General features: G+C 38.6%; 1 protein-coding gene across 1 annotated transcript; it reads right to left on the minus strand.

Moving 5' to 3' along the window:
* Positions 1-5,111: 5,111 nt before the first annotated feature.
* LOC140522643 (taste receptor type 2 member 7-like) lies at positions 5,112-20,935 on the minus strand. Its single transcript, XM_072637985.1, has 4 exons — positions 20,900-20,935; positions 19,169-19,240; positions 5,552-5,736; positions 5,112-5,319 (listed from the first exon to the last, which is right to left on the minus strand). The coding sequence occupies exons 1-4, from the start codon at positions 20,933-20,935 to the stop codon at positions 5,112-5,114; spliced, it is 501 nt and encodes a 166-aa protein (XP_072494086.1).
* Between the last annotated feature and the right edge of the window lie 1,169 nt (positions 20,936-22,104).

Here is a 22,104-nt window from a genome sequence, read left to right on the forward strand (position 1 = left end):
GATTCTTGATTGTAATCTTAGCTCCTTTGTCCTTTGTAACATTATATTCCCAGCTCTGTACATCTTTTACATATCTTGCGTGATCCTGACTGTAGATCCACAACATTTAAATTGCTTCTTTCTGATTGTTTGCCATATTTCCTCCTTCACCTTGGAGATCTGGAATTTGGCTATCATATTCTTGGAAGTTTTTATTTTAGGATCTCTTTGAATTTCTATTTCTCTGTCTCTGGACCTAAGATATCAGGGCAGTTTTCCTAAAATATAATATCTAGACACTTTCTTTGTTCATCACTTTCAGGTATTCCAGTGATCTCGATCTATTTTCCAGGTCAGTTCTTTTTCCAATGAGCTGTTCCACTTGTCTTTTTAAAATTCTTTTAACTTGGCTCTATTGTTTCTTGATGTCTTATGGAGATACTAGCTTCCAGTTGCCTGATTTTAATTTCTAATTAACTATTTTATTTGGTGAAATTTTGTATCCTTTATTTTTCTTTTGGCCAGTTCTGTTTTTTAAGGAGTTCTTTCCTTCAGTTTGTTTTTGTGTCTCTTTTACCATTTGGCCTATTCCATTTTTTGAGGCGCCTTTTTTCCCAGTACTTTTGGTACCTCTTTTACCAGGAATTTTCCATTCGTAATTATCTTGCATCAATCTCATCTATTTTCTTCTGTCACTCATCACTTTCAACTCATTCAAGACTCCTTGTTGGATTTGGATCTAATTTTCATTTCCTTTAGCACTTTGCATATAGGTGTTTTCATATTGTTGTCTTTTTCTCAGTTTATTTTTTTCTCTTTTTTAAAAATTTATTCATATATTTTTAGTTTCAACTTTCATTTCCACAAGATTTTGAGTTCCAAATTTTCTCCCCATGTCTTCCTTCCCCCACTCCAAAACTCTGTACATTCTCATTACTCCTTCCCCCAATCTTCCCTCCCTTCTATCACACTCCTCTTTTCCCTTATCACCATCTTCCCTCTTTTCTTGTAGGGCAAGATATATTTCTAGGCCCTATTACCTGTATGTCTTAATTTCCAGTTGCATGAAAAAACAATTCTCAACATTCGTTTCTAAAACTTTGAGTTCCAACTTCTCTCCCTTCCTTCATCCCCACCCGTCGCTATTGAGAAGGCAAGCAATTCAATATATGTGTAGTTTTGCTAAAACTTGCATAATAGTCCTGTTGTGAAAGACTAACTATATTTCCCTCCATCCTATCCTGCTCTCCATTTCTTCTATCCTCTCTTTAGACCTTGTCCCTCCCCTAAAGTGTTTATTTCTAATTACTCCCTCCTCCCATGTGCCCTCCCTTCTATCATCCCCCACCCCACTTATCCTCTTCTTCCTTACTTTATTGTAGTGTAAGATAGATTTTCATAGCAAACTGAATGTGCATGATATTCCCTTCTTAAGTCAAATGTGATGAGAGTAAGCTCCACTTTTTCCCTCTCACCTCCCTCCTTTTCCCCTCCATTGAAAAAGCTTTTTCTTATTGTTTTATGAGAGATAAGTTGGCCAATTCCATTTTTTCCTTTCTTCTCCCAATATATTCCCTCATACCTCTTAATTTTGTTTCTGTAGATATCATCCCCTCCTATTCAACTCACCCTGTGCCCTCTATCTATATACGTATGTGTATAATCCCTCCAATGAACCAGATACTGAGAAAAGTCTCGAGTTACAAATATTATCTTTCCATGTAAAAATGTAAACAATTCAACTTTAGTAAATCCCCTATGATTTCTCTTTCCTGTTTACCTTTCCATGCTTCTCTTGATTCTTGTGTTTGAAAGTCAGATTTTCTATTCAGCTTTGATCTTTTCATCAAGAATGCTTGAACAGCTTTTGTTTCATTGAATGACTATTATTTTTACCCTGAAGTATACTCAGTTTTACTGGGTAGGTGATTCTTGGTTTTAATGCTAATTGCTTTGACTTCTGGAATATCATATTCCAAGCCCTTTGATCCTTTAATATAGAAGCTGCTAAATCTTGTGCTGTCCTGATTGAATTTCCACAATACTCGAATTGTTTCTTTATGGCTGCTTGCAATGTTTTCTCCTTGACCTGGGAACTCTGGAATTTGACTACAATATTCCTAGGAGTTTTTCTTTTCAGATCTCTTTCAAGAGGTTATCGATCAATGGATTCTTTCAATATTTATTTTAGCCTCTGTTTCTAGAACATCAGGGCAGTTTTCCTTGATAATTTCATGAAATATGATAGCTAGGCTCTTTTTTTGATCGTGGCCTTCAGTTAGCCCCATAATTTTAAAATTGTCTCTCCTGGATCTATTTTCCAGGCCAGTCATTTTTCCAATGAGATATTTCACATTGTCTTCTATTTTTTCATTCTTTTGGTTTTGTTTTGTAATTTCTTGGTTTCTCATAAAGTCATTAGCTTCCATCTGCTCCAATCTAATTTTTAAAAAACTGCTTTCTTCAGTGAGATTTTGAACCTCCTTTTCCATTTGGCTAATTCTGCTTTTTAAAGCTTTCTTCTCCTCATTGGCTTTTTGGGCCTCTTCTGTCATTTGAGTTACTCTATTTTTAAAGGTGTTATTGTCTTCAGCATTTTTTGGTTATGCTTTAGTAAGCTGTTGACTTGCCTTTTTATGATTTTCTTGCATTGCTCTCATTTCTCTTCCCAATTTTTCCTCCACCTCTCTTATTTGATTTCCAAAATCCTTTTTGAGCTTTTCCATGGTCTGAGTCCATTGCATATTTATTTTGTAGGTTTTGGATGCAGAAGCCTTGATTTCGATGTCTTCCTCTAATGGTATACATTGTTCTTCCTCATTCAAAAGAATGAAAGAAAATATATGTTCAGCCAAAAGTTAACCTTCCGTAGTCTTATTTTTTTCCCCTTTTTTGGCCATTTTTCTAGCCAGTTACTTGACTTTTGAGTCCTTTGTCAAGAGAAGGGTATACTCTGGGAACCTGCAAGTTCTCAGTTCATCCAAGGTGGCACAGTCAAGGAAGAGGAGTTTACTCCTTTCCTGGTTTGTTGTCTGGTATGGGAGCAACCATAAGCACTCTCCTGCTGAGGATGTGTGAATAGGATTCCCTCTCCAGAGCCTCCATCAGCTCTGCCACATCAGCACTCCACCTCATCCCTGGACAGCCACTCAGGGGTGAGACACAGATCAGCAGCTCAATTCCCCCAGAGTCTTTAGGTCAAGGGCTCCAAAAATGGACACTGCTGTCACTGCCTGTGGCCAGGGTTAGGAGAGGACCCTATTCCCTTCTCACCCAGGTGAAAGAGCTTTCTCACTGACCTTTGAAGCTGTCTTTGATGTTTTTGGGTTAAGGAATTGGGAACCATAGCTACTGCCCATGGCTCCCTGAAACCTGTTCTGATCCTGTCCATGCTGTGCAGCCAAGGCTGGGCTGTACTCCATCGGCGGTGCTCTGCTCCAGATTTGGTGTGATAGACCTTTCCAGTTGACCTTCCAGGCTGCCTTGGGCTGGAAATCTCTTTAACTCTGTTGTTTTGCGGCTCCTGCTGCTCTAGAATTTATTTAGAGTCATTTTTACAGGTATCTTATGGGCTGTGGGGGAAGAGCTTCTACAGGTCCATCCTTCTACTCCACCATCTCTGAGTTTATTTCTTGGTTTTTCTCTGTCATTACAGTAACTTTCTGTGGCCTAGTTTTTGTTGTTTGATCATTTTTTCAAGTCTATTTCTTGACCTTGAACTTTATCTTAAAACTTGACACTGCTCCCCTAGTGTTGGGAAGGCACTGTCACAAGCTTCAGGCTTTTTTTTCATGCTATTATTTCAGAGCTAGTTCTGGGGTCTGTAAGTTTTTGATGTTTCCAAAGTGGTATGAACCAGGGAAAAGCATGGTCACTGCTCTCTTGACTTCTATTTGGGTCTTTATCAAGCAAGGGACAGTGCTTCCCTGTGCCCATAAGAGCTGATGTTCCTCTTCACCTTGGAATTGTGATCATCTTACTCCCTTATCACAAGTGTTTATCTCCCCTCTGGAGCTGCATATCCTCACCAAACAGTGCCAGGTCATGCATATGGTATCAAGTCAGGGTCACGGAAATCTCTTTTAGTCCTCCTTTATGTCAGATAATTTATCTCACAATTGTCAAATCCCCTTATCATCTCTGGTTTGAGAGTGCTCAAAGCTGTTGCTGCTGCCACTGTCACAGCCATCTCCAAGGTCTACCACTGGTATGCACCCTGGATCAACCCCCACATTAGTGTCACAGATCTCTCCTACTGACTACTTCAGTTGTCTTAGGCTAGAAAAAATGTCTCATCCCTACCTTCTGTTGACTCTGCCACTACAGGATTTTCTTTGATGTGTTATTGTGAAGTTGTTTGGAGGGAGAAGGGAGAGTTTGCTGCTGTTGCTGCCTCTGCTCTGTCATCTTAGCCAATCATTGACTTTTTGAAAAGATGAACCTTCATTTCTGGAAAAGGTTTAGGATTGCTGAAGGAAAATCACTAAGAAAATACTGCTCACATTCCTCCTCCAATTTAGTTCTAGGCCCAATATTTTGTCCATTCATAGTATTTGAATATGGTATATCTGTATATACAGTGTGTCCCAAAAATCTCAGTGCAATTTCAAAACTGCACTAATTGGGACTTTGGTACATCCTGTGTGTGTAAGTTTGCTTATAGGTACCACATGCATATTTTTGTTTGCATATTTAAACAGGTAGGTATGTGTTGGATATTTATGTATTTATATGCATTATATATTGAAGAGCAAGATCTGTAGGTTGTTTGTATACCACCCTAGGTTTGTTATTGAATGATGGGCCACCATAGTCTATTTTTGCACATCTCTGAATTCAGAATATTTTTGTTTAACATTCTTAAAAATAAAACTTTATTTTATTTTTAAATGGAAAACCATTTGTAGTTCATGACCTGAGCATTCCAAAGAGCTAGTTGTCTGGATTTGGTCCTCAGGCCTCCATTTGCTGACCTTTATTGGAGACAATTACTCATCCCTTTGTTTCTTCCTGTTTTTATTAGTCAAATTTAGGTTAGAGTGAAACTTAATGATCAATAAAGACCCTTGAAAAGTTCTTCAGTAATCTGAAATGGATTTTTTCCCCTCAGAAGAAGGGAGATGTTCCAGAGTTTAACCTATTCCATAAAACCTTTCCCAGATCCCTTGGAGGCAATGTTTTAGCTGCCAGAGAATCCTCAGGGAGGATTGCCTTAGTTTGTTATTCATCTTGATCAAGGTTATAGAGTGGGCAAAGGGGTAGCTGCCAGTTATCATCATTAAAAACAAGACAGGTAGAGGATTGTCAAAAAGAATGTAGCTCAAGGTACCCATGATGATGCTCACATGGTATAGAAAAAAGAGGAAAAGGAAGGAGACTATCTATTTCATGGTCTTCTTATGGACCCCTGTACTGGAATTATTGGAGGTTGTGACATTCCCCTGCGTCTTCTGGATGTGCCTCCACAGGGAGAAGATCAACAAAAAGCAAGAGATGAGGGAGAAAATGAAGGGGGCCAACCCCCATGTAGTAAAGAATCAGACTAAAAAAATGACGATGTTTAGCTATTTGCATCTCATAAGTACCATCTGTTCTATTTCCATGCATTGAATAGATTGCATATATCTCACTTATTTTCTCTGCCAATAGAAGATTGACAAGGAAGGTAATGAGGGAACAGATGTAAATCATCCTGAGGACCACTTTGTCAACCCTCCATTTCAGCCAGAGGAAGGCAGGATGGGAAAAGTTGGTGATCTTCAGGAAGATTTCTGGGGCAGGTGTCAAACCATGTATTTAAGTGGTTGCTCAAATGCCAGGTGTGCTCTAAATAACACATCTTATCAAAGATATAGAAATCAAGAAAGAAAGTAACTACAATGATTATAGATGTGAATGATCCCATTAAAATAATCCTGGAGAAGACCAAGGCAGTAAGGATTAAGTCTACTGAAGACTGTCTTCCAGTCTTGATCCAGTCCATGAAATTGACCAGTCTAATGAAGCCATTGGCAAATTGCCATCATCACAAAGATGGTCTGAATGGTACCTGGCATGTCTGCAGAAAACTCACAAACACACACACACGCACACACAAAAACACACACACACAACACACACACACACACACACACACACACACACACACACACACCCCTTTCAAAGCACTGTACCTGAAATACTTTCCCAGCCAATAGGATATATCTATCTTTGAAATGATAATTTTCTTTCCCTTGATAAGAACAGTCTCCCTCTTTGCCTAGAAAATACTCAACTTTATTATGAAATGGTACTTCAGCTGCCTTCAGGAGACCTGCTACTCTTCCTTTGACAATAGACCAGGGAGTAATTTTAGCCCATATCCTAGAAGTGTCCTTCAAACATTGCCAGATGGGGAATTTCCATGTTATTCCTGGTTGAGAGTCAAGTTGCTATTTGTTCAGATGTAAATGAAAGGCAGTTTGTATTTCATTGCTTTAACTATTCTCCCTCAGCCTAATTTGCCTTCAAAAGTTGTCAGTAATAGCCTGAATATGAGAATATAAAAATGAATCACTGAGTGTGGTGATAAAAGCTTACCACCTTGTTGACCATCTCCTTCTGCTCTGGTGGAAGATTACTATCTATCCCTCCACCCCATCACTGGAATTAAGAGTCAAAGGAAAAGTGAGCCAAAAGCTGTCTCCTGTTCAAATGCATCACTTTGTCCATTGGCACTGGTTGGAAGTGAGAGAGTGGACATGGGAACAATAAAAATCACACCAAAACACAACCCTTCAGCATGGAATCTCATACATCTGCATAAAAAAAGTCAGCTTTACATTTTCTAGTCTTAACCCCTCTTACTCTTTGAATCAATGACCTTTTGTAACTGTGTACATGATCAGGGAGGGATTAAAACACTTAATTGGATTTTATGGGGACATAGTGACTTTGTCCACACAGCCCCTGTAGTCTCTCAGTGACTCCCTCTCATACTAATAACAGGTGGGTCCATGCTTGCCACATTTTTCCCTATCAGGGTTCTAGAGATGTCCTTGATGGATTATGGGATATTCTCTAATGTTCTCAGTTTGAGACCCCATTCTGACATATTTTCCACTACTCAGTCTTATTATTTAGCTATTCAGTATCATCTAACTAACATCTCCTCATTATCATTGCTACCATTTAATAGTATCATTCAACTTATTACTATCAATTAGGCTTTTTAAAGGAATATTTACTGAGAAGTTATCATGAGAAGAGACATAGAAACCCATATGGAGAAAAAGGTCACTGGCAGCAAAGCAGGTGTTGTTGTCTCTGCTCTCAAATCTCTCTGCATCTGGAGCATCTTTTGTCTTATTCAAACAAATAATGTCAGGAAAGAGATGGGGTGGGGGAATCTCTTTGGCCATCTAGTTCCCTTTGGAAGTGATTAACTGGTTCTGGTTCAGCAGCCATTCAAAAATCCATGTCTTTGTCACCTCTGAAGCAGACAGGAAGAAGTCATAGAATGTCCATGGGAGCATTACATCAGTATAAATGGGACTGTATAACTTCTACTACACTGTGCATGCTCAATGAGCTTTCAGTAGGTGCACCTCTGCTCGACTCTTCCCCGTTTCATTTTTTTCATCTTTTGAAAATTATTAGGGGTTTACTTTGAACATGTTGTTCCGATGTCAAGCCTTGATGGTCTATGGGAGAACCTGGGAGGCATAAACATTGTCCTTGCTCTTGTCTTAAATGTCCAACTGTAAAGAGCCTCACAGCAGTTGGTGTGGAAAGAAATTTGACCATCCCACATGTACAGGTGAAAAGCACAATTGTCCTTGAACAGAGTGAAGCAGACATTTAAAGCAAGCATCTCCCAATTCCCCTTCATGGCAGTGTTTTCCCACTATCATCTCCAATTTAGGTTGCTTTATCTTACTTATGCGTAGTTGCTTTCACATGATCTCCTCCACTGTTCTGTAAACTTCCTGAGGGCAGGAACTGGCTTGGCTCCTCTTTGTATCCTCAGGATTTAACATAATGTCTGGCAAATAGTAAGCACTTAATACATATTTGTTAAAGTGATTTGAATACAGGAAACACAAAGGCAAAGAAAATCCAGCTTCCTGTTTCAGAAAGAAACTTGATCTCTGTAGGGCTTCCATACCACATGGAGCACTCCCTGAAGGGAATAGAGACCTGGGGTTAACTAGCAGTTCCCCCTTACCCTCTGGTGAGAACCCAAAATCATCTGGGTGAAAACTCTTTAATGATTTCTTTAGTGTATCAGGCTGTTCAAGCTGGAGTCTGGACAAAATTTCTAGATGTCCCTTTCTACACAGGGGAGACACCCCCAGAGATTAAGCACTTAAGACTAGTTATTCAGGATTTCTAGGTCAACAGGCAAATTTTATTCTATGGACTTCCACAACTTAAGAATTTCCCAATGAAGCAAAAAAGTTCAAGTCTGTTTAAAAGCAGAATAAAAACATGAATATTTGTTAGTTAGGCACCAACATGTCAAGGACCATCAGTCCTTGTAAAGGTTTCAATTATCCAATAGGTGTCAGTACTTATATATTCAACTATGCAAAAGTTGTGTCAGAGAATTTTTTTGATTTGTAAAGGAAACAAACCTGCCTGTAGCCTAAAAGCGAGAGAGAGAGAAAATGCTATGTTCTCTAGTGGATCGCCTAAATAAGTATACCTAGTAATAAAAATCCGAAGGGCATAATTTCTCCAGTGAGTTTGTACAAATGTAACTGATCCCTGGTTGACCTCAGATAAGAACCTAAGTCTAATGTAATTTTGTAGAGAGACAAGCCTATGCTGTGTACCGCATTTGCCAAAGGGAGAGGACTCCTGAGTGGCTCAGAAAATGATGACCATGATCCTACATTCTTGCTGGAAAGGATTTAGTTCTATAAACTTCATGAAATACAATGAAGCTCCTCCAGGGGGAGTTAGTTGAGAGAAAGTAAGACTTTAGAATGGTGTTCAGGAGTCCTTGAAATTATGAACTTGTGTAGGAACATTGGTCCATCATATTCCTTTATTTCCAAAGTTGTTATTCTAAGAGCTGCCCAGAAAAGACTTCCTCTGAACTCTCTCTCTCTGTCTCTCTCTCTCTGTCTCTGTCTCTGTCTCTCTCTCTCTCTCCCTCTATCCTTCTAGTTTGTCTGTCTATCTATATATATTTATATATTTAGAGATTCCCTACTCATACATGTTTTATATTTATTGTTATTGTTGTTGTTGATGTCCAACTCTTTGTGACCCTATTTAGAGATATTTTTTTTTTGGCAAAAGTACCGGAATAGTTTGCCATTTTCTTCTCCATCTCATTTTACAGATGAGGAAACTGAGGCAAACAGGGCTAAGTGACTTGCCATGGTCACACAACTGGTAAGGGTCTTTGAACTTAAGAAGAAGAGTCTTCCTGACTCCAGACTGGGCACTCTATCCAAAGCATCACCTAGCTGGCCTTTATACCAATAACATGATCTATTCTGTTACCTGCCCATTAACTTACAATTACACCAATTAAGCTGGAGAAAATCAGTTCTTTAGGAGTGTCCAGATGAATTTTCTTCCACTACATATACAAAAATTTTGAAAAATTTCGATGATCAGTCCTTCAAAACTTTTCTCACTTGAACCAAATCTATCTTAAAAATATGGATTTTATTATTTCTAGGGATGAATTCCTTCTTCAGCAATAAGACCACAGGGACATCCGCTAGTCAATTTAAGGATATACAATGAAATGGCATTCAAGTGGTAGAGATAGAAGCCAGATTGCAAATGTCTGAAATGTGAGTGGCAGTTGCAGAGATGTATGCAATAGGTGTAGATAAGTCTTTCTAGGAGTTAAAGTATAAAAATGAAAGATCAACTAGATTGAGGAGAAGGTAAGCTCAAGTGAAGAATATTTAAGGGTAGGAGAAAACTAGACATATTTGAAGAGAGCAAAGAAGAGGTGAGTAGATAAGGAAAAGCTGAACACAATAAAACAAAATGGTTAAGGGAATAAGTTTCCAGTGGAAGTGGGAAAAGATGGGATCAGGGAACAGGTGGTGGGATTGATGTGGGCAAAGTTATTTGATAGACCAGAGGAAAAATATAGAAAATGGTAGAGGATATTGAGATTTGGGAGGTATGGAAGGGATTTGAAGGGGAAACAACAAATGGCCTTTATTGCCTCAGTAAAATAGGAAGTGGGATTCTTTACTGAGGAAGAGGATATAGGGGATGATATAGAAGACTTGAGGAAAGAAAAAAACACTTCCAAGAGGAGCTGTCAAGAGTATGATAGTCAATGACAGATGAACAAAATGATTGACATATGAGACAGGGAGCCCAGCTCAGGCCACATTTCTAGCAAGCATAGCTGTGTACCTTTCTTGAGGGGCAATCAACAGCATTTGAGTATTAGTGGAGATGAATGGTGGGAGTGCCTTGGGGTCAACTCCCAGCAAGTTAAGGCAAGCTTTGGTCCAGGGTGCAAGGAATTCAAAGGAAAATGTTGAATAGAATTTGTCCACCAAAAGGTCAGAAGTGTGAAAGGAGATAATAGAGACAAGGGCAGAGGTGACAGATAGGGGGAAATGGAGGACCATCAAGACTGGACAATACAATAAGATGATTAGTAAGATTAGGAGGAGTGAACACATCTGAACAAGGTGACTACCTGAATGGAAGAGATCACCCAGTTCCCACATCTTAACTTCAGCAAAACCCCGAAATTCCCAGTAGACCAAAATAATAAGAAATCTCATAAGAAACTTTAGTAAGTGACTTCCTCTGCCACAAAATTGCAGAGAAGGTTAGGCAGAGTCTCATGGGCAATAGAAAAGGAGGCCAACTAACAAAACCTGTGCTGGAACAAGCCAACAAGCCGGCAGAGCTCCCCACATGTCCCCTACAGAGACAACTCTGTAGGCCTTTGTGTCTAGATTAAGTAAGAGCACAGCATGCAAGAGAAAGACCTAGGGAAGTCAGAAATCCCCAGGCCAGGCAGTTCATAAACTTTTACTAACTTTAATGTTGGCTATTCAGTGGTAATAATATTTAGTATCTATTAAGTTTAAACATTTTAAATAAATCAAGTATAATTTTGTTGATGTTTAATCACACTTTTATTAAGCAAAAAAAAATGTCTGTTTTTCAAGGAGCTCACATTCTAATGAGAGAAACAATAGGAAAGTGATACAAGCAGGATAAACCTCAGAAGCCACAAAGAGCACCAGCTTCTCCCTTATGGGAGAATAAAGGGGAGTCTGAGTGGGAACATCCCTTTCTTGGATCACTCTGAGGGGTCTTTCTTCAGTCCTGTAACACCTTATGGCATGTTACTGATATTTGCCTCCACTATCCCCTAGCTCTTGAATACCTAATATCACCAACGTCCTTGAGGTTTCATACTTGTATCCTCCCTGTTGGTCCTCCTGTCTCCCAACTTCCCCTGGGATAAATGGGCTGCGTAAATCAAATGACCTGGGATGGATTACAGAAGGGAAAAGGAACAGAGCTACAATCACCATCAGGGTGAGAACTACAAGGAATGTGGGTAGCCTGTTCCCTTCAATTGTGAGGATCTGATAAGTGTGAAGTATGGTAAAAGACAATAAAGAGAATGCTCACAAAACAAGATCAAAATTTTAAGAAAGTCACTTCTTCCTGGCTGTTGGCCAAGAACTTGAACCCCAGGAGAGGGTACACATTCCCTCTTTGTAGGCAGTTGGTGACTAGAGTGGATGAAGTATGGGGCTGGAATCAGGGAAAATGGGGTTCAAAACTGATCTCAGAAACTTGCTAGCTCTAAGACCTTAAATCACTTTGCTTCTGTCTGCCTCAGTTTCCTCAAGTATAAAATAGGGATAATACTAACATCAACTTCCCAGGGTTGTTGGGAATATAAAATGTCATAAGATTTTTTAAAGTTTCAAATACTTTTGAAAATCAATGAGTGGGGGCGGAGCCAAGATGTTGGAGTAAAAAGACAAATGTACTCTAGCTCTTCCCCCACAGCCCACAAAATACCTGTATAAAAGACTCTCAACAAAGTCTAGAGCAGCAGAAGCTACCGAACAACAGAGGGAAAGAGGTTTCCAGCCAAAGGTAACCCAGAAGGCTGACAGGAAAGGTCTATCTCATGGAACGCTGAGTGGAACTAAACACAGCCCTGACCACATAGCACTGGGAGGAACAGGACCTGAACAGACCTCGGGGCAGAGTTTCTAGCAGGGAAGGTCCCAGATACCTCAGTCCACCGACAAAGAAATCTCCAAAGGTCAAAGGGGGAGGGTTTTCCCAGTTGGGCAAGAGGGAACAGGGTTCCTCCAGCAGTTTCTCCAGACTTCTAAATCCTTTGTCAAGAGATTAGACTCAGCTGCTGGGTTCCCCTGGACTTTGGGTGGGGGCGGGGCTGTCACTCAGGGCTAGGGTTTAAATCAATGGCTCTCTACCACCAGAGACTTTAAGCTGAGCTGCCTGAACAATAGATCCAGGTTGCTTCCTGGCCTTCGTAGGTGCCTACTATCGGCTATGTGGCCTCTGCTGTTGCCTGGGATAAATGGGCTGGGTAAATCAAATGACCTGGGGTGGATTACAGAAGGGAAAATGAACAGAGCTACAATCACCTTGAGGGTGACAGCAGAGGCCACAGCAGCAGATAGTAGGCACCTATGAAGGCCAGGAAGCAACCTGGATCTATTGTTCAGGCAGCTCAGCTTAAAGTCTCTGGTGGTAGAGAGCCATTAATCTAAACCCTAGCCCTGAGTGACAGCCCCGCCCCCACCCAAAGTCCAAGGGAACCCAGCAGCTGAGTCTAATCTCTTGACAAAGGATTTAGAAGTCAAGTAACTGGCTAGGAAAATGCCCCAAAAAGGGGGAAAAAATAGACCATAGAAGGTTACTTTCTTGGTGAACAGGTGTCTCCTCCTATCCTTTCAGGTGAGGAAGAACATGGTTTACTGTCCCAGGAAGTTTAGACCTCTGCCTCCAGGGCCTCCAAAGTGAACTTAAACTGTGTTCAGGCAATAGAAGAGCTTGAAAAGCCAGTTAGCAGTTTGCTAAAGGAGAATCAAAAAATGCTGAGAAAAATAATACCTTTAAAAAGAGGCTAACTCAATTGGAAAAGGAGGTCCAAAAAGCCAATGAGGAGAAAAAGCCAAAGCAGAATTAGCCAAATGGAGGAGAAAGTTCAAAATCTCACTGAACAAAACAGTTCTCTGAAAGACAGAATTGAGTTCAGGGAAATGAATGACCATGAGATAAACCAAGCAGTTAGAAAACAAAACCAAAAGTTTGAAAAAGTGGAAGATAATGTGAAACATCTCATTGGAAAAACAATTGACCTGGAAAATAGATCCAGGAGAGCCAATTTAAAAATTATGGGGCTACCTGAAAGCCATGATCAAAAAAAGAGCCTAGATATTACCTTCCATGAAATTATCGAGGAAAACTGTCCTGATATTCTAGAACCAGATGGCAAAATAAATATCGAAAGAATCTACCAATCCCCTCTTGAAAGAGATCTGAAAAGAGAAACTCCTAGGAATATTATGGTCAAATTTCAGAGTTCCAAGGTCAAGGAGAAAATACTGCAAACAGCTAGAAAGAAATAATTCGACTACTGTGGAAATACAATCAGGATATCACAGGGTCTGGCAGCTTCAACATTAAAGGACTGAAGGGCATGAAATAATATTCCAGAAGTCAAAGGAACTGGGATTAAAACCAAGAATCACCTACACGGCAAAACTGAGTATAATACATCAAGGGAATAAATGGTCATTCAATGATATAGAGGACTTTCAAGCATTCATGTTGAAAAGACCAAAACTATATAGAAAATTTGGCTTTCAAACACAAGAATCAAGAGAAGCATGAAAAGGTAAGCAGGAAAGAGAAATCGTAAAAGACTTTGTAAAGCTGAACTGTTTGCATTCCTACATAGAAAGGAAATATTTATAACTCTTGAGACTTTTCTCAGTATTTGGGTAGGTGGAGGGATTGTACACACACACACACACACACACACACACAGAGTACAGGCTGTGTTGAATCAGAAGAGATGATATCCACAAAAAAACAAGGTATAAAATAAAAATTAAGAGATGAGGGAGGAAAATACTGGGAGGAGAAAGGGAGAAATGGAATGGGGCAAGCTATAACTCATAAAAGAGATAAAGAAAAATCTTGTTCAATGGAGGAGAAAAGGGAGAAGGAGGGAGAGAGAAAGCCAAGCTACTGTCTCCGCATATGGCTTAAGGAGGGAATAGCATGTTCACTAAATTTTGTATGAAAATCTATCATATAGTATGAAAATCTATCATATACAACAGGAAAGTTGGGAAGGAGGTGACAAGTGGGGTGAGGGGAAGATAGAATGGAGGGCAAATGGGAGAAGGGAGTAACTAGAAATAAACACTTTTGGGAAGGGACAAGGTCAAATGAGGGAATAAAAAATAAGGGGGGATAGAGTAGGATAGATGCAAATATAGTTAGTTAGTATTGCACAACATGATTATTATGGAAGTCTTTTGCAAAATGATGTACATATAGCCTGTATTAAATTGCTTGCCTTCTCAGTGAGGATGGGGAGGGAGGGAGGGAAAGAAGGTGGAATTCAAAGTATTAGAAATGAATGTTGAGAATTATTATTGCATATAAATGGGAAATAAGAAACACGGGTAATGGCGTATAGAAATTTATCTTGCCCTACAAGAAAAGAGAGAAGATGCAGATAAGGGAAGGATGGGATGTGATAGAAGGGAGGATACATTGAGGGAAGGGATAATCAGAATGCAAAGTATTAGGAGGTGGGGGGAGGGAAGAGATGAGGAGAAAATTTGGACATGTTACAAAGTGATAAAAAAGCAATTAGTATTAAAACAACTGACTGAATTAATTACTGAGACTAAATCGGAGACAACTTTAGTTTGGGAAAATGAATTTTAGCCTAAGTCTCCTAGTGGCAGGTAACTTCGGGTAAAATTTGGCACTGATGGAAAAATTAAGGTTTTAGTGGCAAATTTGATTTTATGATTGTTATTTAAGGAGGAACTAGAACATGTATAGAAAGGCATGTAAGACACTTAAGACTTGCCTCAAAAGATGTTCCTTAGTCAATTTGAAATTATAGTCATATCTGAAACCTGGTTATTGGAACTTGCTATTTTAAGATGCTATGGGACTATTAAGTGACTGTTCATCTAAGTCTAATCTCAGGTATGGATAGCAACAAAGGCAGTTTGAGCCTCCAATTCATGATGCCAGGAAGCCTGTGAGATTCTGGTATGAAGTAAAAAAGGTGATGTCATGGGAAGGGTAGGAGAGCGGCGGTTGAGCCTGGGCTGAGATAGGATTATCCTGACTCAGTTTCTCCACTGACACCTGGCAGACTCTAAGCCTCACTGAATGCAAGTTGATGATCTACTCCTGCCTGGAACTGACATGAAGTTGGGGAGATATTGATTCCCTACAATGTCCCTACTCTTAGTGGCAATTTCCTATAGTCAAAAGGTTCATAAACTTAATCCCAGATCTATTAAATTATAGTTTGTTGGTAGGGGAACATCCAAGGTCAAGTCTAAAATTAAACTATTAGGTTTAGAACTTTAGACCAACAACAATAAGTTAGGGTCCCTTAATTCTTAGTAATAGTATGGAGACCATTAGGTCAAGGGCCTATGAAGTTAGCATGCATAGTTATTATTTGTGTCTCAGTTGGCTAATGTTAAAAAAAAAAAACCATCTGTGATCTATACTGTAAATGCTTTAAAAGAAATATCACCTGACCAAAAGTTGGAATTGTGTTACATGATATGAACTGTGTTAAAGATGAAAAATAAAAAAATAAAAAATAAAGAAAATCAATGAGTGAAAGAAATGATTAATCACAAGACATATCTCTCTCCTGAGGCCATCTATGAAACTTCAAATTCTTTTCCGTTTAGCATCTGCTGACTAACCAAACCCACAGGCTCCATGCAAGGGCATTTTACCATGAGCTCCAGGTGCAGAGAAGGGACCACTCTGGTCTCTGAGTCAAAGAAAGATTAAAATTATTCATAAGAGAGGACTGAGGATGGCATACATACCCAGGACATTCCCCAGCTCTCAGAGTAGAGTTCCCCCTCAAAGACAATTTGCTGAGTCTTTTCTCTTTCAAAAAGTCAGTTTGTTGGTTCAATGAATAGGGTGCAGAACCTGGAGTCAGAAAGACAAGTTCAAATTTGGGCTCAGACACTACCTGGACATATAACTCTGGATAAGCAACTTAATTAATGCCTGCCTTCACTTCCTCATCTGTAGTATGGAGAGAATGATAATGAGAGTACCTACCTCACAGGGTTATCATGAGCATCAAAATGAGATAATACTTGTAAACCATTTAACACAGTGCATGGCACTTAGCAGGTTTTATGATAAATACTTCTTTCTTTTCCTTTTCTAACCTCCCTCCATGAGAAAAGTTTAAAAATTAAGCCTCCCACAGGAACAGGAAAAAGAAAAGCAGAATGCCTGAAGAATCAACCCACACAAAGTTCTAATACAGATAAAGAGATTGAGCTCAAAAATTCAATGATAAAATAAGAAATGTCAGAACAAGGTAGGAAAAAAGGAGAAAGAAAACTGAGGAGAATAAAAAGAAAAGAAAAAGTGGTGAAAAGAAAAAAATAAACTTTTTTTCCCTCTGACACTGCTCCCCCACCACTCAGTGCAGACCTCTCATCATCTCATTTCAGGATTATTTCAATATCTTCTGGAGGGTCCACCTGCCTCAAGTCTCTTCCCACTCTCATCAGCCTCCATTCAGCCACTAAAGTGATTTTCCTAAAGTAAAGATCCAATCATGTCACTCCTCCTATTCGACAAACCCTAAATACACTTCCAACTCTAACCTAATCCTAACCCGGAATGCTCCCTATTGTCTTCAAAACCAAATACAAAATCCTCTGTTTGACTTTCAAAGTCCTCCATTACCTGTTTGGCCCCTAACTTTCTAGTCTTCTTATACTTTATTCCCTTACACCTTACAATTAAGTGACACCAGAAATTGTTGCTGTTCCTCTCACAAGACACTCTGTCTCCCAACAATGGACATTTTCCCTGGTTGTCCCCCATGCCTGAACTCTCTCCAACTTTATCTCTGTCTCCTGACTTGTTGCTTCCTTCAAGTCCCAGCTAAAATTCCACCTTCAAAAACAAGCATTTCATAATCCCACTTTAATGTCAGTGTCTCCACTCTGCTGATTCTCTACAATTTATTGAGTATATACTTTGTTTTACAGAGTTCTTTGCATGTTGTAGATTATGAACAGCTTGATTTTTGTTTCTGTAATTATTTTTGTTTCTTTGTTTTATTTTTGTCGATTTTTTCCACATGTCTTCAGTGTTCACTGCAGTATTTAAAATATAGTAGGTGCATAGTAAATGTTTGTTTGACTGACTTAGGCATCATGACTTGAATGTGAGTTTATCATTCATTAAATGGTAAAATTGATTAGATGGAAAATCCAGCAATTTGCTATCTGCAAGTATATTCATGTAGAGTCGAAACGAGAGGTGAAAGATTACTTATCATACATCAATAAAATATTTTTTAAAAGTGAGATTAACAATCTAGATGTCAGAAAAGACAGCAGAAAATAGATATGTTACAAAACGGAAAATTAACTGTGCTACATTCCCCTTGAGCGTGAGAACTGTGAAATTAATGTAGAGAAAGCAGTAAATTCAAGAATCACAGAAAATGAAAAAAAAATCAATGTTAAACACATATTTGATATAGGCCTAACATTTTAAAAAATCAGGTATAAGTAACTAATAGGCCTAACACAAAAAGAAAATCAGGTGTAATTCACTGAATTATCAGAAAACAATATAGTACACCAAGAATTGTTAGATGCTTAATCAGACTTTTTTCAGGCAGAATAATCTGACAAAAAATTAAAAGAAAATAAATTAGGCATCTGATCATCAACATTTGAAAGAATATCATTTGGTTATTAATTTAATGAATATTTTAAGAATTATAATTATTTTTTCAGAGTTTCATGGAAATTTTGGAAAGATTGACCACACTCTAGGGAAAAAAGAAACAATAAGAGAAGAAAACATGTAAGATATTAAAATATCCTTTAGGGACCCTGTTAAAATATTTTAATGAACAAGTTAATCTCTGATATCATCAATGTGGATACTTCTACCAATGATTCAGATCACTGGAAGACATGAAACTTGCCTATGTTGTATTACTCAAGTCCTACAATAAGTTCACAGAGGATCCACAGAAGGATTCCAATGTAGCAAACAATCAAGTCCACTGGAAAGCATAACTAGACTTTTGCAATATCTCCAGTGCATGGTTCTTTTTGATCGTTACATACTAACATATCATCACGGATGGATAAGTTCAATAGGTAGCACTTCTAACTAAAAGTCACCATCTGGATGATAGGTATTCCTCATTTTTTCCCTGTAAGTTTGTTTTGACCAAACAGGACTTCAATGATATTTGGTAATCTACTCTGACTCTCAAAAAAGGTTCTTCAAGCATTATTTTCACCTAGGAGTGTTCAAGATGTACTAACAACTTTCTCAGAGCACCTGAAACAAGACTTGTCCCACCACAACACCCTCAAGGAAGTTTGCCTCACTTTGTTTTTCCTCAAAATCAAGATGTTGGAGTGGACCGATGAGTAGAATTCCATCATTGTCAATGTCAACAGAGTAATCAGCCTTCCCAGGAACACAAAAAGACTTACCACTGTTATTATGTTGCCTAAATGGTACAGAACAATTAGAAAGAGGAAAGTAGCCATAGATTTCATAGCCCTCTTGTGGGTTTCTATGCTGGCATCTCTGAGACACTGAACAGCATCTGCCAGATGTGGTTCCACAGGAAGAAAAGTAATGTGAAGCAGTATATAAGACAGGTAGAGAGAGTGAAGGAGACCAGCCCTACAAATGGAATAAAAACAGGGTGAACAAGTTAAGTGTTTTAAGCATTTGAATTTTCTGAACCATGTTTGCTTTGCTTTCTGAAATAACACGAATTTTGTGTATATCTCTCTTTTTCTCTAGTATTGGAAGGCAAACAAAGAGGGAAAGGAAAAAGCAACGTACTAGCATCTTGGGGACCTCTGTATTAATTCTCCATTTCAGACAGAGAATGACAGGGTGGGAAAAAGTTGGCAACTTGCAGGAAATAGAAGACATTGAGGCATGTGGCAAACCAGGCACTTGATTCATTGCTCAGGTACCAAATGATCTACAAATATCTCAGTTTAACAGGGGTATATACTTTAGGAGAGAGTGCTATATAAAAGAGATTTGCCATTAGTGATCATAAGAAAACAATCCTGGACACAGCCAAGACAGTGGCAATGAAGTCCAATGGCGACACCTCTCTAGTTTTGACCCATTCAATTTAATTTAACAGTCCAATGAAGCCACTGGTCAAAAACTCAGTTGGGAACTCTCCAGTGGTCATAGATGCACGTTTTCTCCACAGCCCTTGGTATATCTACAGCAAAGAAAGTCAATGTTAGTAAAACTGCTGGTTAATATATTTCCAGGAAAATGGAATAGCATGATATGCCTGTTGAAATAACATTAAGTTTATTCTCCTTAACTAACATTTTTCTCTTTGGTCAGAAATTCCCAAGTTTTTCCAAGAGATTGGGCTTCCTCTGTCTTCATAACAATTCTCCCTCTTCTTGGAAACAGTTCAGGCAGTTATTTTAGCTCAGACCCTGGTGTGCCCTCTCAACATTACCAGTTGTTAAAGTTCTATAGGTACTCCTAACAGAGTCTGACATATTATTTGTGAAAATGCAAATGAAGGTCAGTTCCTATTTCATTACTTTGCACTGTTCCTTGGCCTAATTTGCCCTGGAAAATAGGTGCCTGCAGTATCTTAGAGTTTAGAATACATAGGGAAAAAAATGGTGATTGAGTGTTATCACCTTCCACCTTACTGAGATACAGTCTGGTTTAAGAAAACAGACATTGCTGCCATGCATTGGCTGCTTCATCACAGAGAAATTCTGGGGACTTTGGATTCCTCTACTGATATTCTAAGTGTGAGATGTGTCAAGGAGTTTTGTCCTATGTTGACATATGTATGGATGCATCTTTCTATAGCAGATTTTCAAGGCAATGATTTGTTCTCCTGAATCAAAAGCTTTTAAAATAAATGTCTTGCACATGGTCAGTTATTTATAGGTTGATTTGAATTGAATGGGAAAGCAATAACTTTATAAAGCATATGTTTTATTAGTTGATTAAATTAGATTGACTTCTTTTTGCTTTCATTTGCCACATTTTCTTCACCAATTCACCCAGAAGCCTCAGAATGGAGCAGTCCTCTAAATGTACCCAGGTCTTTGTAGTTGGGATGGAACCTCCAATTGGAAGGTTACTTGTGGAACATGGAGTTATTCAGATCTTTTTGCTCCAGTATCTATGACATTGTACTATTATTCACTGGATGTTTGAAAAATACCAGTATCTATGACTTGCTCAACTTAAAATCACTCCCCATGATTACTTATATAAAATGCAATACATATTGAGGCACATATTAAAAGTGACTGTTGGCATTTGGTTAGAATCATTGCCATTTCTACTTTTAAAGACTTTGTTTTAATTTACATAGATATTTGAAATTTTTTATCAATATATTTTATCACCTTGATTTCCAATGCTTTTCTTCTTTCTGTCCCTCCAGTGCTTAAAGCCATGGCTAACACCAACATCTGTCTAAATACCTCTCTACCTTTTAACTATCACTTTTGAGTTTCCCTCTGTGTAACATCTTTGCTCATTGAAAAGTAAGTTCCTTGAGAGTAGAGAGTGGCTTGATTGTTTGTATTTGCATCCCAGGTGCTTACCACAGTGCCTGACACAAAATAAGCAAGTCACTCACTTTATCTCCCCTCTTCATGCTTTTGACCATCCCCATGCCTAGAATGTACCTTTCACCCAGACATAACAGCACTGATAACTTCGTGGGATAAACAGTTGTGAGGAAAAGTACCGGTGGTTAAAATAGCATTTTTCAGAAAAGAGTAGCCATAATTTTCACCTTTTTTCTGAGTTTTGGGCTTTAGTCAGTGACAGTTCTAATCTGCCTCTATCTCTAAATAGAGACTTAAGTCTCTATTTAGATATTTATTTGTGCCAGAGATTCAAAGATTTGCGGGTGAAATAGAATCGAGAGTCATCCAGGGATAAGGGACATTGATCCAGGTCTCCTAGCCCCTCCTCCCTCCTCTTATCAATATGTCAGTGCCTGGCACATAGTAAGCACCACATAAATGTTAGCTATTATTATTATTGTCATTATTGTTGTGGGAGGTTTGGAAATCCTGAGGGGAAAGCAGTATGTGAAAGAAAAGGAAGAGATTATAGATCTTCTCTATGTGTGCCCTTGAGGGCATGGGCAGTTTTACTTGATTTGATGGGGATTCAAATTCTGGAGAGAATCAAGTCAAAGCTCACCCATAAAACTCAAGGGACCAAAGAGTCAAAGGATCTAAGGGAGGGAAGTAAACAAGATGAAGGGGATAAGGATAACTAGAATGCACATGGCATGATTTAGAAATATACAAACATTCTATTTGAAGACTCCATATGGTATGTGGGCATACATGCATGATATACTTGGAGAATACCCAGAATAAATTCTAGGTGTGGGCAATAACAAGTCACAGTAGCCATTGTAATTGGATTCAGTTTAGTGTGAGCCCATTGTAGAGGTTCCTGGGTCATCAGTTCCATAGGCAGAACTCATTCTTAATCTTATTGCTAACTTATATTCTACTTAAGCTGATGTTTCTTTTTGAGGAGGTAATCTTAACATGAGTGGAAGTCTCATGCACAGAGAGTATAGAGCAAAAATATGATTTTAAAGCTCAATTAATTAGCAATATAATAATAATTATATAGTGAAATAAGTGAGGGAATGAAATGTAACTAGAAAAAAGGTTTAAAATTTAGGATAGAGACAAGGAGAGGACAGCCTCAAAGTGGGAAAGAGAGAGAAAAAATATTTAGCAGAAAAAAAATTGGAGGACAGAGAAAAACAAACAATAAGAACTATGAACATGAATGGGATTAACTGACCCATGA

This window comes from Notamacropus eugenii, chromosome 2, assembly GCF_028372415.1.
Source record: "Notamacropus eugenii isolate mMacEug1 chromosome 2, mMacEug1.pri_v2, whole genome shotgun sequence".
Taxonomy (NCBI): domain Eukaryota; kingdom Metazoa; phylum Chordata; class Mammalia; order Diprotodontia; family Macropodidae; genus Notamacropus; species Notamacropus eugenii.

Bases quoted from the DNA above. Each gene is read 5' to 3' on its own strand.
- LOC140522643 (XM_072637985.1), bottom strand. From the start codon at position 20,935: ATGGGGATGGTCAAAAGCATGAAGAGGGGAGATAAA. The intron at 19,241-20,899 runs GTGAGTGACTTG...AGATATTTGTAG, and splicing joins GCATGAAGAGGGGAGATAAA to ATCATTTGGTACCTGAGCAA. The intron at 5,737-19,168 runs GTTGCCAACTTT...ATCTTCCTGAAG, and splicing joins ATGTCTTCTATTTCCTGCAA to ATCACCAACTTTTCCCATCC.